The sequence below is a fragment of the Lynx canadensis genome, chromosome B2 (genome assembly GCF_007474595.2).
Source record: "Lynx canadensis isolate LIC74 chromosome B2, mLynCan4.pri.v2, whole genome shotgun sequence".
In the NCBI taxonomy this organism is placed as follows: Eukaryota; Metazoa; Chordata; class Mammalia; order Carnivora; family Felidae; genus Lynx; species Lynx canadensis.
This window is the reverse complement of record NC_044307.1, coordinates 332,977-350,291: the sequence shown is the minus strand read 5'-3', so window position 1 is coordinate 350,291 and position 17,315 is coordinate 332,977. Positions and strand designations below refer to the sequence as shown.

At 38.5% G+C, this 17,315-nt stretch overlaps 1 protein-coding gene across 1 annotated transcript; it reads right to left on the bottom strand.

Moving 5' to 3' along the window:
- Nucleotides 1-14,453: 14,453 nt before the first annotated feature.
- On the bottom strand, nucleotides 14,454-17,103 carry LOC115514684 (olfactory receptor 12D3). The gene is made up of 2 exons (XM_030316811.1): nucleotides 16,184-17,103; nucleotides 14,454-14,496 (listed from the first exon to the last, which is right to left on the bottom strand). Exons 1-2 carry the CDS (start codon nucleotides 17,101-17,103, stop codon nucleotides 14,454-14,456), a joined length of 963 nt encoding a protein of 320 aa, XP_030172671.1.
- Between the last annotated feature and the right edge of the window lie 212 nt (nucleotides 17,104-17,315).

Below are 17,315 nucleotides of genomic sequence, written 5' to 3'. Positions count from 1 at the left end.
ACATCAGAATCATAGGGGTCCCAGAGCAGGAAAAGAGAGAAATAGGGGTAGAAGGGTTATGTGAGCAAATGATAGCAGAAAACTTTCCTAATGTGGGGAAAGACACAGACATCAAAATCCAGGAAGCACAGAGGACCCCCATTAGATTCAACAAAAACCAACATCAACAAGGCATATCATAGTCAAATTCACAAAATACTCAGGCAAGGAGAGAATCATGAAAGCAGCAAGGGAAAAAAGTCCCTAACCTACAAGGGAAGACAGATCAGGTTTGCAGCAGACCTATCCAGAGAAACTTGGCAGGCCAGAAAGGAGTGGCAGGATATATTCAGTGTGCTGAATCAGAAAAATAGACAGCCAAGAATTCTTTATCCAGCAAGGCTGTCATTCAAAATAGGAGAGATAAAAAAGTTTCCCGACAAACAAAAATTAAAGGAGTTTGTGACCACTAAACCAGCCCTGCAAGAAATTTCCCTGCAAGGGGGGATTTCTGAGGGGAGACAAGATGAAAAAAAATATGTATATATATATGTATATATATACATATACATAAATAAATAAATATCAAAAGCAACAAAAGATTAGAAAGGACCAGAAAACACCACCAGAAACTCCCAACTCTACAAGCATCATAATGGCAATAAATTCATATCTTTCAGTACTCACTCTAAACATCAATGGACTCAATCCTCCAATCAAAAGACATACGGTAACAGAATGGATAAGAAAACAAGATCCATCTATATGCTATTTACAAGAGACCCACTTTAGACCTAAAGACACCTTCAGATTGAAAATAAGGGGATAGGGAACCATCTATCATGCTAATGGTCAACAAAAGAGAGCTGGAGTAGCCATACTTATATCAGACAATCTAGACTTTAAAATAAAGACCATATCAAGAGATGCAGAAGGGCATTTTATCATAATCAAGGGGTCTATAGACCAAGAAGACCAAACAATTGTAAGCATTACTGTGCCAAATGTGGCAGCACCCAAATATATAAATCAATTAATCACAAACATAAAGAAACTCATTGATAGTGATACCATTATAGAAGGAGACTTCAACACCCCACTCACAACAATGGACACATCATCTAATCAAAAAATCAACAAGGAAACAATGGCTTTGAATGACACACTGGACCAGATGGACTTCACATGTATATTCAGAACATTTCATCCTAAAGCAGCAGAATATACATTCTTCTCCAGTGCACATGGAACATTCTCCAGAATAGACCATATACTGGGACACAAATCAGCCCTAAGTAAGTACAAAAAGATCGAGATCATACCGTGCATATTTTCAAACCACAACGCTATGAAACTCAAAATCAACCACAAGAAAAAAATTGGAAAGGTAGGAAATACTTGGAGACTGAAGACTATCCCACTAAAGAATGAATAGGCTAACCAAGCGGTTAAAGAGGAAATGAAAAAGTATATGGAAGTCAATGAAAACGATAACACCACAACCCAAAACCTCTGGGATGCAGCAAAGGCGGTCATAAGAGGAAAGTATATAGCAATCCAGGCCTTCCTAAAGAAGGAAGAGAGATCTCAGATACACAACCTAACCTTATGCCTTAAGGAGCTGGAAAAAGAACAAATAAAACCCAAACCAGCAGAAGACAGAAAATAATACACATTCAAGCAGAAATTAATGCTATCGAAACCAAAAAAACAGTAGAACAGATCAATGAAACCAGAAGCTGGTTCTTTGAAAGAATTAACAAAATTGATAAACCACTAGCCAGTTTGATCAAGAAGAAAAAGGAAAGGACCCAAATAAGTAAAATCAAGAATGAAAGAGGAGAAATCACAAACAACACAACAGAAATAAAAACAATAATAAGAGAATATTATGAGCAATTATATGCCAATGAAATGGGCAATCTGGAAGAAATGGACAAATTCCTAGAAACATATACACTACCGAAAGTGAAACAGGAAGAAATAGAAAATTTGAACAGACCCATAAACAGTAAGGAAATCGAATTAGTAATAAAAAATCTGCCAAAAAAACAAGAGTCCAGGGCCAGACAGCTTTCCAGGGGAATTCTACCAATCATTTAAGGAAGAGTTAACACCCATTCTCTTGAAGGTGTTCCAAAAAATAGAAATGGAAGAAAACATCCAAACTCTTTCTATGAAGCCAGCATTACCTTGATTCCAAAACCAGACAGAGACCCCACTAAAAAGGAGAACTGTAGACCAATTTCCCTGATGAACATGGATGCAAAAATCCTCAACAAGATATTAGCCAACCAGATCCAAAAATACATTCAAAAAATTATTCACCATGACGAAGAGGGATTTATACCTGGGATGCAGGGCTGGTTCAATATCCACAAAACAATTAATGAGATTCATCACATCAAAAAGAAAGGACAAGAACCCTATGATCCTCTCAATAGATGCAGAGAAAGCATTTGACAAAATACAGCACCCTCGCTTGATAAAAACCCTCAAGAAAGTAGGGATAGAAGGATCATACCTCGAGATCATAAAAGCCATATATGAACGACCCAATGCTAATATCATCCTCAATGGGGAAAAACTGAGATCTTTCCCCCTAAGGTCGGAACAAGACAGGGATGTCCACTCTCGCCACTGATATTCAACATAGTATTGGAAGTCTTAGCCTCTGCAATCAGACAACACAAAGAAATAAAAGGCATCCAAATCAGCCAGGAGGAGGTCAAATTTTCACTCTTTGCAGATGACATGATAACTCTATATGGAAAACCCTAAGATCCCACCAAAAAAAAAAAACCTGCTAGAATTGATTCATGAATTCAGCAAAGTTGCAAGATATAAAATCAATGCACAGAAATCGGTTGCATTCCTATACATCAACAATGAAGTGATAGAAAGAGAAATCAAGGAATCGATCCCATTTACATGCACCAAAAACCACAAAATACCTAGGAATAAATCTAACCAAAGAGGTGAAAAATCTATACACTGAAAACTATAGAAAGCTTATGAAAGAAATGGAAGAAGACACAAAACAATGGAAAAACATTCCATGCTCTTGGGTAGGAAGAACAAATAATATTAAAATGTTGATAGTACCCAAAGCAATCTACATATTCAACGCAATCACTATCAAAGTAACACCAGCATTCTTCACAGAGCTAGAACAAATAATCCTAAAATTTGTATGGAACCAGAAAAGACCCCAAATAGTCAAAGCAATCTGGGAAAAAACAAACAAACAAACAAAGCAGGAGGCATCACAATCCCAGACTTTAAGCTATACTAAAAAGCTATAATCATCAAGACAGTATGGTACTGGCACAAGAACAGACACTCAGATCTATGGAACAGAATAGAGAACCCAGAAATGGACCCACAAACGTATGACCAACTAACCTTTGACAAAGCAGGAAAGAATATCCAATGGAATAAAGACAATCTCTTCAACAAGTTGTGCTGGGAAAACTGGACAGCGACATGCAGAAGAATGAACCTGGACCACTTTCTTACACCATACACACACACAAAAAAAATTCAAAATGGATGAAAGACCTCAATGTAAGACAAGAAGCCATCCAAATCCTCGAGGAGAAAGCAGGCAAAAACCTCTTTGATCTTGGCTGCAGCAACTTACTAAATATGTCTCTAGAGGCAAGTGAAACAAAAGCAAAAATGAACTATTGGGACCTCACGAAAATCACAAGTTTCTGCACAGCAAAGGAAACAGTCAGGAAAACTAAAAGGCACCTGACAGAATGGGAGAAGATATTTGCAAATGGCATATCAGATAAAGGGTTAGTATCCAAAGTCTATAAAGAACTTACCAAACTCAACACCAAAAAAACAAATAATCCAGTGAAGAAATGGGCAAAAGACATGAATAGACACTTCTCCAAGGAAGACATCCAGATGGCCAATGGACACAGGAAAAGATGCTCTACGTCACTCATCATCAGGGAAATACAAATCAAAACCACAATGAGATAGAACCTCACACCTGTCAGAATGGCTAACATTAACAACTCAGGCAACAACAGATGTTGGTGAGGATGCGGAGAAAGAGGATATCTTTTGCATTGTTGGTGGCAATGCAAGCTGGTGCGGCCACTCTGGAAAACAGTATGGAGGTTCCTCAAAAAACTAAAAATAGAACTACCCTATGACCCAGGGATTACACTACTAGGCATTTATCCACGGGATACAGGTGTGCTGTTTTGAAGGGACACATGCATCCCAATGTTCACAGCAGCACTATCAACAATAGCCAAAGTATGGAAAGAGCCCAAATGTCCATCGATGGATGAATGGATAAAGAAAATGTGGTATATGTATACAATGGAGTATTACTCAATAATCAAAAAGAATGAAATCTTGCCATTTGCAACTGTGTGGATAGAACTGTAGGGTATTATGCTAAGTAAAATTAGTCAGTCAGAGAAAGACAAAAATCATGACTTCACTCACATGATAACTTTAAGAGACAAAACAGATGAACATAAGGGAAGGGAAACAAAAATAATATAAAAACAGGGAGGGGGACAAAACAGAAGAGACACAAATATGGAGAACAAACTGAGGGTTGCTGGAGGGGTTATGGGAGGGGGGATAGGCTAAATGGGTAAGGGGTATTGAGGTATCTACTCCTGAAATCATTGTTTCACTATATGCTAACTAATTTGGATGTAAATTTAAAAAAACGTTAAGTTAAATTAAAAATAATAACAATAAATAAACATTAAAAAAATAGATGGTGTATGGTATGTGCTGGAAGGTTGGCTTGTGCATGCACACCCTGAATGTATTACTCATGACCTTGAAAATGTAGACATCCTGACCTCTCTCTATAGTCCCGTGAAGCAGAATGTGCAGTACTGCTGTTCAGCATTCAAGGTCAGGGTCTGCAGCTGTGTCTAGCCCAGAGGGTCTCCTTTGTAACCATGAGTAAATGAGTGGTCAGCCTTGATCCTCTGGGGGTGCTGGTCATGTGAGGAGAGGACAATCTACAGATGGCTGCTGGGCTAAGTTTGTATGCTATAAAAGTTTGCTGTACGTAGATCCCAGCAGCCTGATGTTTTGTCCAGCCAGCTGCTCCTGAACTTCCTGCACAAAAGTTCCCCCAATACACCTGGGTCTCTTCACTGTCTGAGTTTTTTCTTTGGCTTCACCAGACCATCTCCCGCCCTAAGTACAGAGTCTGCTGGGATGCAGTTAAACGTGGTAACATTCTATATCCAAGAGTAAGAACAAATTCCAGAAATCTCATCCTTATCCTGTGGTTTGACAATTAACACAAAGTCCCCTGATTCCCCCAAGTCAATACCTAGGGCCTCTTGGTCTCATGAGCCCACTGTGTTCTTCTCCTCAAGTATCATTTGGCATTAGTGTAGACCACAATGTTAACACAGCATGTCTCTTTGGGCAGAGCCTGATCTTTGTTACTGGAGGAGCAAAGGACAATACGAAGAAGATAGAAGTCACAGCTCCTGCCCTTGGAAAGTTTGAACAGTAATGAGCAGACAGACACAGCAGAAAGCAGCAGCATCTATGAAAAACATAGGCAATACTAAAGTGCAATTATATAGACACAGAAAAATGTCTGATTTGATTAAAGTGACTTAAGTCAGGCATCTCTGCATAGAGTTTGTTAACTTACATTTAAGGGCTAACCATGGATACGTAGGCTAAAAGTCTAGAAGTTTTCGCTTTCATGGAATTGATATTCAGTTAAATGATTTTTGGTGAATCCAACCACTTTCCCATCACAACTCATCCTATGCATTACTTTGGCCCTGATTAACATAAAATGTCCTTCTACAAATTAACACATTTAGAAAAAAAATAAAGAATCATATAATTTGCCACACAGCATATAACTGGCTCTAACACCCAGTGAGAACTTGAGGATCCTGGCAGCTGGCCACGTGAGCCCAGAGATGGCTGATGTGGTGGACACATCTTTATTGCAGCTGGCTGATTCCCAGGCGGTCAGCTAAGCCGTACTTAGATTTTTGATCCCTGGAAATCTGGAGGTAATAACCATTTCTTATTTTAAGCTGCTAAATTTTAGGGTAACTTGTTACTCATGAGTATAACTAATAAAAGTAACATTCGAATCTTTTTTTTTTAATTTGAAAAATCTACAATTGAAGGAAGCCATGTTAACCCAGAAAAATTAGTACAGATATAGTTGGCAACTTATGTAATATATATTGTCCATATTTACAAAGTGCATAATTAAGGAACAGTTTGTATGGAAGGTACATGCTCAGCTGTGCCCTAAATGCTTCATAAGAAAATCAACAAATTCAGGGGCACCTGGGTGGCTCAGTCCAGCATCAACTCTTGGTTTAGGCTCAGGTCATGATCTCATGGTTCATGGGATCGAGCCCCATGTCGGGCTCTGCACTAACAGTGTGGAGCCTGCTTGGGATTCTCTCTCTCCTTCTCTCTGCCCCTCCCCTGCTTGTGCTCTCTCTCTTTCTCTCTCTCTCAAAATAAATAAATAAATGTAAATTTTTTTTGAAAAAGCAAAGAGAAAAAAATTACACAAAAGAATGTTGTTAGTCTCAAATGGGAGTAAAAGCTGGAAAATTATATAAAAGCCAGTAGTATAAATATTTAAGGCATCTAAGTTCACGGGGAAGATAACGCCAAAAGAAACCGTGGGTGGCTGAGGAAGGAGCCATGTCTCAGACTCCCGCATTCCCTCTCTCTCTCTCTCTCTCCCCCTCTCCCTCTCTCAAAAATAAATAAACATTAAAAAATTGTAAACATGGAGCTAGTGGATAAGCTTGGAACATGAAATTGTAGACTTAGTAATATGTGGCCATTTGTATTACCACACATTTTATTTTTTTTATTTTTTATTTTTTCCCACACAAATTTTATTTTATTTTCAGATACCACAAAAATACTGAGACTTCGAATTGAATCTATACAAATTGGGGGGAAGGTGACATCATTAAATATTTCAATGCATAATATGGTTTATCTCTCCATTTTTATCTTTTTAATTTACTCTCAATAATATTTTAGACCTTTTCCCCCTAGATTTTCAAATAATTTTTGAATAATTGCTTACCTAATCTTTAAAAATGTTGTGTTTTTTTTAATTTTAATTCACTCTTTAGGATCTTCAGTATAATGTAGAACAGAAGTATTGTTAGCAGAAATCCTTCCCTTTCAACATTTCACTATCAAAAACCATGTATTCTGTGGGTATTATGTAGAGATTTTCTATCAGTTTAGGGAGATTCTCTCTTAGTCCTAGATTTCCATGAATTGTGTTTTTTTATAATGAATAAACATTGGATTTAGCGCATGCTTTTTCTATGCATATCAGTATATATTATATTTCTTTCTTTTGTGTCCACATAATTTATCACACTGATGGAGTGTTACTATTAAATCAACTTTAAATACCTGAAGGAAGGCAATGTTAGCCACAATGTGTATTTTCACTGGAATCGATGTGATCCTATTTTGTTCAGGATTTTCACTTTGATGTTCCTGGTTGATATAGGCCTGCAAGTTCTATTTCTTGTACTATTATTGATGGTTTTTACATGAATGTTCTAATAGCTTCATTGAATGCTTAACAGATACTTCTTACTTTTTCTATTCTATGGAAGACTTGGTAAGATTGGCATAATTTTATTTTATTTTTTATGGAATTTGCCAATAAAACCACCTAATAAAACCATCCAGGAAAACCACCTGATTTTTCTTATAGGAAAGTTACAATTACAGAGTGAATTCATCCAAAGCTCTATGATGAATGCATGACTCCAGCTTTTTTTATTCTTGTGTCAACTTTGGTAAGTTAGGTTGTCTTTTTATGCAAATTTTCAAAAGAGTTGACATAAAGTTGTTCATCACAGTGCCGTATATTTTTCAATTGGGGGAAAAGAGCAATTATAATTTGGAAATGACATAAATTTGTTTTTTTTTTAATTTTTTTTAATGTTTATTTATTTTTGAGAGAGAGAGACAGACAGAGCATGAGTTGGGGAGGGACAGGCAGAGAGGGAGACACACAGAATCCAAGGCAGGCTCCAGGCTCTGAGCTATCAGCACAGAGCCGAAAGCAAAGCTCAAACTCATGGACCATGAGATCATGACAAGCTGAGTTCGGACGCTTAACCAACTGAGCCACCCAGGAGCCCCTAAATTTCAGTTTCTTGTTGTTCAGTGCAGATGATGCTAGCCCAACATGGGGTAGGCACACCAGACAAGCTTAAAAATCACCAGTAGTGATAAATGCACACTGACATGTAAAGAAACCACTATACAAAAATTTGACATTCATTTTTCCCTCAGATCCTAAACTACATTTGTTTCATTTATTTTTAGTGAACCAGATATGAAATTTTATACTAACAAATTAACTCATTTGAATAAGTTTTTTTTTTTCATTTTCAAATAAAACTGCCCAACAAAGCACAATTGTTAAATGTGGGCATGACTGTTAGTGGGAATGAAAATTGGTGCAGCCCCTCTGGAAAACAGTGTGGAGGTTCCTCAAAAAATTAAAAATAGACCTACCCTATGACCCAGCAATAGCACTGCTAGGAATTTACCCAAGGGATACAGGAGTACTGATGCATAGGGGCACTTGTACCCCAATGTTTATAGCAGCACTCTCAACAATAGCCAAATTATGGAAAGAGCCTAAATGTCCATCAACTGATGAATGGATAAAGAAATTGTGGTTTATATACACAATGGAGTACTACATGGCAATGAGAAAGAACGAAATATGGCCCTTTGTAGCAACGTGGATGGAAGTGGAGAGTGTGATGCTAGGTGAAATAAGCCATACAGAGAAAGACAGATACCATATGGTTTCACTCTTATGTGGATCCTGAGAAACTTAACAGGAACCCATGGAGGAGGGGAAGGAAAAAAAAGAGATTAGAGTGGAAGAGAGCCAAAGCATAAGAGACTCTTAAAAACTGAGAACAAACTGAGGGTTGATGGGGGGTGGGAGGGAGGGGGGGGTGGGTGATGGGTATTGAGGAGGGCACCTTTTGGGATGAGCACTGGGTGTTGTATGGAAACCAATTTGACAATAAATTTCATATATTGAAAATAAATAAATAAATAAATGTGGGCATGAAAAACGGGCCAGCTCAACAGTGTAATATTTATTGGCAAACATGATTTTAAAGAGTCCACTACATGCTTTCTTATATTTAAAGCTGTGTAAGACTCATTTTAGCTTGATCAGTTGGGGACAGGGCACCAGTCAAATAATTCATGAAGCTAGCTTGTGTGTTTGGAATGAAATTATTTTGTAAGACGTAAGTAAAAGATTGAATTTTATCCTAATGGGAAGGAGAATGAGTTGAAAATACTTTATTTCCAAACCATCATCTCTATTAATTCTTCATTACAGACTTCTGCATTTCCATCAGTCTATGCCTGTGTGATGATTCCACCATCTTCTTCCAGCATAACACTTCCCCTAAGCTTGTCAGTGTGAGATGTGACTCTGCCTTGGTGCTGTCTAACCATTATCGGCCTTGTTGAAAAACTCAGAGTTACCTGTGGATATGCCTTCACACTCTGTATCTTTCATTTTTATAATCATCATGGTAAAATTTCTGGCAAATCAGTGGTACATTGATTTCTTTCATTACACCTTGTATTTCTTCTGGGTGCCAACTGAGAGAAGGTAGGAAAGCCCCCACTTCCTTTGTTGTAACAACACTGTCGCCATTTTTGAGAGGTGGATTCTTCTGTTTGGTCACAGATCAGCCGCCATATGTGCAGAGGAAAGACAAGGGGTCAGACAAGTTCAGGGGGCTGAGTACCTGTGGGTATCCCCCTGCTACTGCTGGGCACACCGTTGCCACCCTGGAAGCAACCTGCATGTTCCTTATGTGAGCAGAAGCATTCTTCATTCCTGATATTGATAAACCTGACTTCCCTCACTATCACTGATCAATCTTGCCATGGATTGTAAATTTTATTAGCTTTTTTTAAAAATTTGAGTACAGTTGATACGCAATTTTCCATTATTGTGAGGTGCACAGCATGGTGATTGACAGGCTCACACATGATGCTGTGTCCACCACCTGTCTCCAGACATCACTGTTACAGCATCACGCACACATTCCCTACCCTGTGCCTTTTACCCTGTGACTTATTCATTCCTAATTGGATGTCTGAAAAAACCAACACTTCACTTTAATTGTTAGTATTTTTATTCTTATATTCATTCTTTCAAATTTTCTACCTTCTTTAGGTTTGTTTTCCTCTTCCTGTCTAACACATTGAGATGGATATTTACATCATACATTTTCGGTTTTTCCTCAATTCTTTTTTTTTTCAATGTTTATTTATTTTTGGGACAGAGAGAGACAGAGCATGAACGGGGGAGGGGCAGAGAGAGAGGAAGACACAGAATCGGAAGCAGGCTCCAGGCTCTGAGCCATCAGCCCAGAGCCTGACGCGGGGCTCGAACTCACAGACCGCGAGATCGTGACCTGGCTGAAGTCGGACACTTAACTGACTGCGCCACCCAGGCGCCCCTCCTCAATTCTAATATATGTATGTAAGGCTATAAATTCCTCATGAGCACACCCATAACAGAATCCAGTAACTTGAAATGTCATTTATCTCTCATTCCAAAATGTTTTCTAATTTCCAATGCAATATTATATTAACCCATGCATTGTTTAGAAATGTAGTCCTTAATTCCCAAATAAATATTTTATTTTTGTTGTTGATGACTAACTGAACATATTGAATGCCTTCAATTTTCTGAGTTTGTTAAAACTTTTAATGGTCCAATGTATAGTCAATTTTTACAAATATTCCACGTGCCTTTTGAAAAACACATACTCTGAATCATTGAATTTAATGTCCTATGATGATCATGATGAACTCATCTGTAATTATAGTTCAAATTTTAATCTTTACTCGTTTTAGTCCGCTTGTCTTAACAGTTACTGAGTGAAATGTAACATTTTCACCATGTAATTGCAAATCTATGTATATTTGATATTGGTGTTGTAGATTGTTTATATATTTTGAGGCCACTTAAAAACAGGAGCATACAACTTTAGAATTGTTTCATTTTACAGATGAATTAATATACATTGATTTTTAGTGATCCTCTTTATCCCTGGGCATGAATCAAGGTTATCCAGAGAATCAGAACAGAGAGTGTGTGTGTGTGTGTGTGTGTGTGTGTGTGTGTGTGTGTGTTATTTTATATGTCTCTATCATCTATCTATCCTGTCACCTATCTACCCATCTATCTATCATCTATCTATTGATAATCTATCACCTCTATAACTATCATCTATCTATCTATCCATCAAGAAATTTTCATAAGGAATTGGCCAGCGTCATTATGGAGGCCATCAAGTCCACAACCTGCACCCAGTTCAAGTCTGACAGCCAGCAGTTTGCACTGATGTCCCCATTCAGTGGCTGTCAGGCAGGAGAAGTCTCTTGCTTAGGAAGAGTCAGCCTTTTGTTCTTTTCAGACCTTCAGCTGGTTACATGAGGCCCACCCACATTACAGATGTCAGTCTACTTTACAAGTCTACCAATTTAAATGTGAATCTCATACAAAAACACCTTCATAGAAACATCCAGCGTATTTGGATATTTTGCCAGCTATCTGAGAAAACCATGGCCCAGTCAAGTTGACACATAAAAATAACCATCACAGTCTGATAATACCATTCATCCTAAAAATTGTGTTCTGCTATAAATATAGATATACAACCTTTCCTTTTGTTAATATTTGCATGATATAACTTTCATTGTCTTTTACATTTAGCTTTTCTGCACCTTTCTGTTTGGGATGATGTAGCTCTTGTAAGCAACATCGACTTGTCAGGGATTTTTTCCTACCAGCCTGACACTCTGGCCTTTTAACTGAAGTACGTCATCCATTTAAGTTTAAAGTAAGAACTGGTATTTGGGAGTTTAAATCTACTATCTCATTTTGTATTTTCTTTCTGTCCCTTGTCCTATGTCCTTTTCTTTCCTTTGTTCCTCTCTTTTTATGGACTTTGAATTATTTACGACCTTTATCAATTTAGAAGCTATACATTCTTTACCTGGTCATTGGTGGTTATGCCTTAAACAAAAAATCGCATCCTTGGTTGATAAAACTCAGTTGTTAGTTGGTATTTTACCCCCCTCCAGCACAATACTTTGGGACCTTCTAATTCCACTTACCTTCTCCCAACAGGAGAAGGCTATTGCTGTAATGGATATTAATTCTATAAGTAATTCAACCTTCACAGCATATTACCTTTATTATTATTTTATGCAGTACATATTCATTTAGATTTACCAATATATTTAAATTCTTGATTCTCTCATCCTACTTAGAAACCATCCACTTGTGATCATTTTCTGCCCTGTTTGCTACTAGTGAGATGTCAACTTGTATTTATCTGAAATTGTCTTTATTTAACTTTCATTTTTGAGAATACTGCATTATGTAGAAAATTCTAGGATTCTAGTTCTTTTTTTTCACCCACTGAAGGTATTATTTTCCTCTCTTAAAAATAATCTAATCTGTTGTTACTGTTGAAAAAATCATCTTTCAATCTTCCTGTGGTTCTTTTGGAGGTTATTGTTCTTGTTTTTAAGTTTTCTTTTGCCACACTCTTCTTCAATCTCAAGATAATATGTTTGTGTATAGAATTTATTATTTGTCATGCCTGGGTTTACTTGGGCTTTTTAAGAACAGATTAATGTTTTCAAGTTTGGAATATTTTAAGTTTATTTATTTTTGAGACAGAGAGAGAGAGAGAGACAGAGTGTGAGCAGGGGAGGGAAGAGAGAGAGAGACACAGAATCCAAAGCAGGATCCAGGCTCTGAGCTGTCAACATGAGTCTGGAACGGGGCTTGAACTCACAAAAACTAAGAGATCATGATCTGAGCAGAAGTTGGACACTTAACAAACTGAGCCACCCAGGTACCTCCAGTTTGGCATATTTTTAACCACCACCTTCAAATTTTGCTTAAGGCATGTTCTGTGTTCTGTGTGCAGTACGTTCTTTGCGCTTTGTTCTTGGTGACATCCAGTTCCTTGAGTTTTGCTATAGGCGTGTCTAATCTGCTATTAAATCCATCTGCTCAGCTCCTAATTTGAGTTCTTAAAATTTTCCATTCTGGAATTTCTAGTATTTCTTGTCGTTGTGGTTATTTGTTTGTTTTCCAAATCTGAAATTTTATTTTTTATGGTTTCTAATTCCCTGAATTACTAAATTCTGGAAATGTTCTCCATGAACATTGTATGTTTTTCATATAGTCTGTGGGAGTACAGAGGACAGGAGAGATAAAGTAGGGCAAGAGCAGTGCGTGCTGAATGCAGCACGTGCTGAACACAGTAACTGCTCAACCAAGGGAACACAAGACGTGCTGGAAGAAGCAGAAGGGTTTTTCTTTCCAGGATGAAATGCTCAGGTTACTAAGGAAGGTTGAGTCCACCTTTACCCCTTACTTTGCCCCGTGTATTCTTCGTGAGTTTGCCAATGTATATGCATAGACACTCACATAGTTAAGTCATGGTATGTCTCACATGATTTATTAACTTATGTTTCTCCTTTCATTTCCACATACTATTGTTCTCTCCCCAATAAATACAAGAGAGCTACCCAGCCCTCTCTTGCTTAAGGAAGTTTTTCTTGGTGCAGTCCCTCCAGCCTCTCATCATTTCAAACCATCTGGACTCTGAGTAATGCTTTCAGTCTTGTGTCGCACCAAGCAGCGTGACAATAGTCTGTGGCCAGTTGTTCAATAAATACTAATAACTGAGGTTAGGTTTCTGTTGTCCATTTTCATGCTGATTGTTTTCATTTTTTCTTATCTACTCATACATCTACTTATCCCTGATTTCTTTTTGTTAGTGGGCAGTATGATGACATCACTTTCCAATAATACACTATCAGGTATTCACTTGAATATTGAAGTCCTAGTCTGATCTGAGGATATTATATTTTGTCGAATGCATTTTCTTTATTCACTGAGATGAACATACAGTTTTAAACCTTCATTCTGTTAATGTGGTGCATCACATTTACTGATTTGTGTATTTTGAACCACCCTTTCAATCCAGGGATTGATCCCACTTAATAATGCTGTATGATCCTTTACAAATGCTGTTGAATCCCATTTTCTAGTATTTTACTGAGGAAATCCCTGTATTTATCAGGGATATTGGCCTGTAACTTGTTTGGCTTTGGTTGAGGTTAATGCTTGCCCATGAAATGAGTTTTGAAGTGTTCCCTTCTCTTAGAATAATTTGAGGAGGAATGACTTAATTCTTATTTAAGTGTTTGATAGAAATCTGTAGAGCTGATTGATCTTTTGGGGGAGGGCTTTTAACCCTGCTGTAATCTCCTTACTCATCATTGATCTGTTCAGATTAGGGTGTGTGTTTTTAGGAATTTTTTCATTTTTTTCTAAGCTATACAAAGTGAACAACTGTTCATAAGTCTCTGTGTATTTTTGTGGTATCAAGCTTGTCTCCCCTTTAATTTGTACTTGTATTTATTTGAATCTTCTCTTTCTTGGTTTATCTAGGTAAAGGATTGTCAACTTTTGGTGACATTTTCAAAAACCCAAAGTTGTTTTGATGACTTTTATGTTCTCTTGTTAGTGTCTGTCATTTACAGCTGACCTTGGACAACATGGGGCTTAGGAGCACAAACATGTAAATTTTGACTACCCCAAAACTTAACTGAGCAAACTACATAGGAAAGCATAGGAATAATTTTACCTGCTTCATCCCATTACACATCCAGAGCAGCTTGATGCTAAGAAGGATCACCTCAGAGATATTTCACCACTTGGGGAAAAAAGAAGAACCCCCAGGAATCTGTCCTGTGTCCCCCCCTTTGGCCCATCCATCATTGCAGCTGCACTGCCATCTGCTATTGCTCTGTACATTTCTGATAAGCTGTTAATATCCAACATGGACAAAGAACTCAGAGAACTGGAGATCCTATGATCCATTTTCCATTACCATCAAACCACACAAGTCAGATGCCCTTAATTTTCATTTCAACCTTGCTGCCTGGTACAGAATCTTGTCTAATGGATACTCTGTTAATTACATATCTAAGGAAATGTGGTGTTTCTACCCACTAAGAATTGGTTAGTTATAATAGGTCAATATCAACATACACCCTTCTTCCATCTTTTCAGTCTAATCAGGACCTCAGTGGATTGTATGATGCCCATCTGCATTCGTGGGGGGGGGGGGCTTCTTGGCTCAGCTTCTCAGTTTACCAGTTCAGACACTTATCTCTTTCAGAAGCACCCTCACACAGACACACCCAGAAATAACATTCTACCAGCTCTCTGGGCATCCCTTAGCCCAGTCAGGTTGACACATAAAAACAACCATCACAATGTTCAGAGTGTACAGTGCCAACCAAAGAAGGTTGCTTGGCCATGGTGTCCTTTTTATTAAGGTTCTGTTATACAGGTGTGACTGACAGAATCACTGGCCACGTAGCTGAGCTCAGCCTCCAGCCTCCTTCCTCTCTGGAAGTCAGGTTTGTATCACCATGACTCAAAGCTGCAAACCTCTAGCCATATGGTTGGTGTTTCTGGCAGGACCAGCCCCATCCTGAAGCTGTCTTGGGGCCCATATAAGGTCATCTTATGAGCATAACCCCAGGTGTGATCAAAGTGGTTTATGAATAACAAAGACACTGTGCCACTTGGGGAATTCTGAGAGTTTTAGAAGCTCTATTTCAGAAACTCAGGACAGAGAGCACATAAATTCTTTATTATATCATATGTGCCCATCCCATTTGCTCCTCATCCTTCCTACCTCCTTTTAGTTCTCAATCCCATACTATTATCCTTACATGTTTACTTACGGGTTTGCTTGTTGGGTGGTCCCCATTACACCAAACTGATTTTCACAAGACTGTGGAGTTTTTCTCACTCCTGTGTTTTCTGCCCCTACTACATTGTCTGATATAACATACGCTCAATGACCATTTCTTAAGTAAATCAGTGAATAAATACTGAACCAAGAATGATTATACATAAATAAGTGCAGAACACAGTGACAAGTGCTACAAATCCCTGAGAGAAAAACAAATCAAGTAGACCATTCACCACAACGAAGGGATGACTCTTAATGGACATCAGACATCCGCCCTGTTAGTCCCAGAGGTGCTCCTGTCAGTCTTTCAACAAAACTTCCTCCTGAAGATCTTCTTCAGAGCCAACCACACTTCCTTATTCCTAAGAGTGTATATCAGTGGGTTCAGCACTGGGGTGACTGCGCTGTATATAACAGCCACCATCCGATCCTGAACCATGGAAGTGGCTGAGGCTGGACGGATGTATGTGAAGCCCACAGGCCCATAGAAAAGACACAGCACCATGAGGTGCGAAGCACACGTGGACAGAGCCTTGTGAAGTGTGCTGCAGGACTGATGCTCAAACAGAAGGAAACCAACGACATAGAGGTAGGAGAGAAGAGTCAGGAAGAAGGCACCCATGGAAATCCCACCTGTGATGATGGAAATAAGCCATTGATTGACCTGCGTGTCACCACAGGCCAGTTCCAGGAGAGGCTTCACATCGCAGAAGAAGTGGTGGAGTTTCAGAGAGTGGCAGAAGTTCAGGCGTGCAGTCAGGACAGAATGCATCAGAGCATAAAGGAAGCTGGTGAGCCAGGCTACGGCAGCCAAGAGGACACATACCTGGTGGTTCATGAGCATGGCATAGTGAAGTGGGTAGCAGATGGCCACGAATCGGTCAAAGCCCATAATGGCCAGCAAGATGGCCTCAGAACAGCCCAGAAAGTGGAAGAAGTGTAGCTGAGTGATGAAGCCTAGGAAAGATATGACCCTGCGAGTGGACAAGAGGGTTAGAAGCAGCTTGGGCAGTGTCACCGAAGAATAGCAGATGTCCAGACAAGAAAGGTTTCCCAGGAAAAAATACATGGGGGAGTGGAGTTTGGGCTCCAAAATAATGATCACCAATATAGCTCCATTTCCAACCAAGCTTATCAAGTAAATGATTAAGAAAAGCACAAAGAAGAAAGGCTGCAGATACTGAACACTGGTCAGGCCAAGTAAGAGAAACTCACTCACTGTAGTGACGTTCTCCATTGCCTGGGGAGCAAATGTAACAATAACAGTGAGTTAATTTTTCTGAATTTTTAATTTTACATCATGGATGTTAAGTAAGGCAAGATTACTATTTGGAAGACCCTAGGAGTGAGCTACAATGTAGAGAATATTTAGGAGCAGTAAAGCTAAATTTACTTACAATAAAATTGAAGATTAACATACCTCATAAATTCATATGTAGCAAAATGACA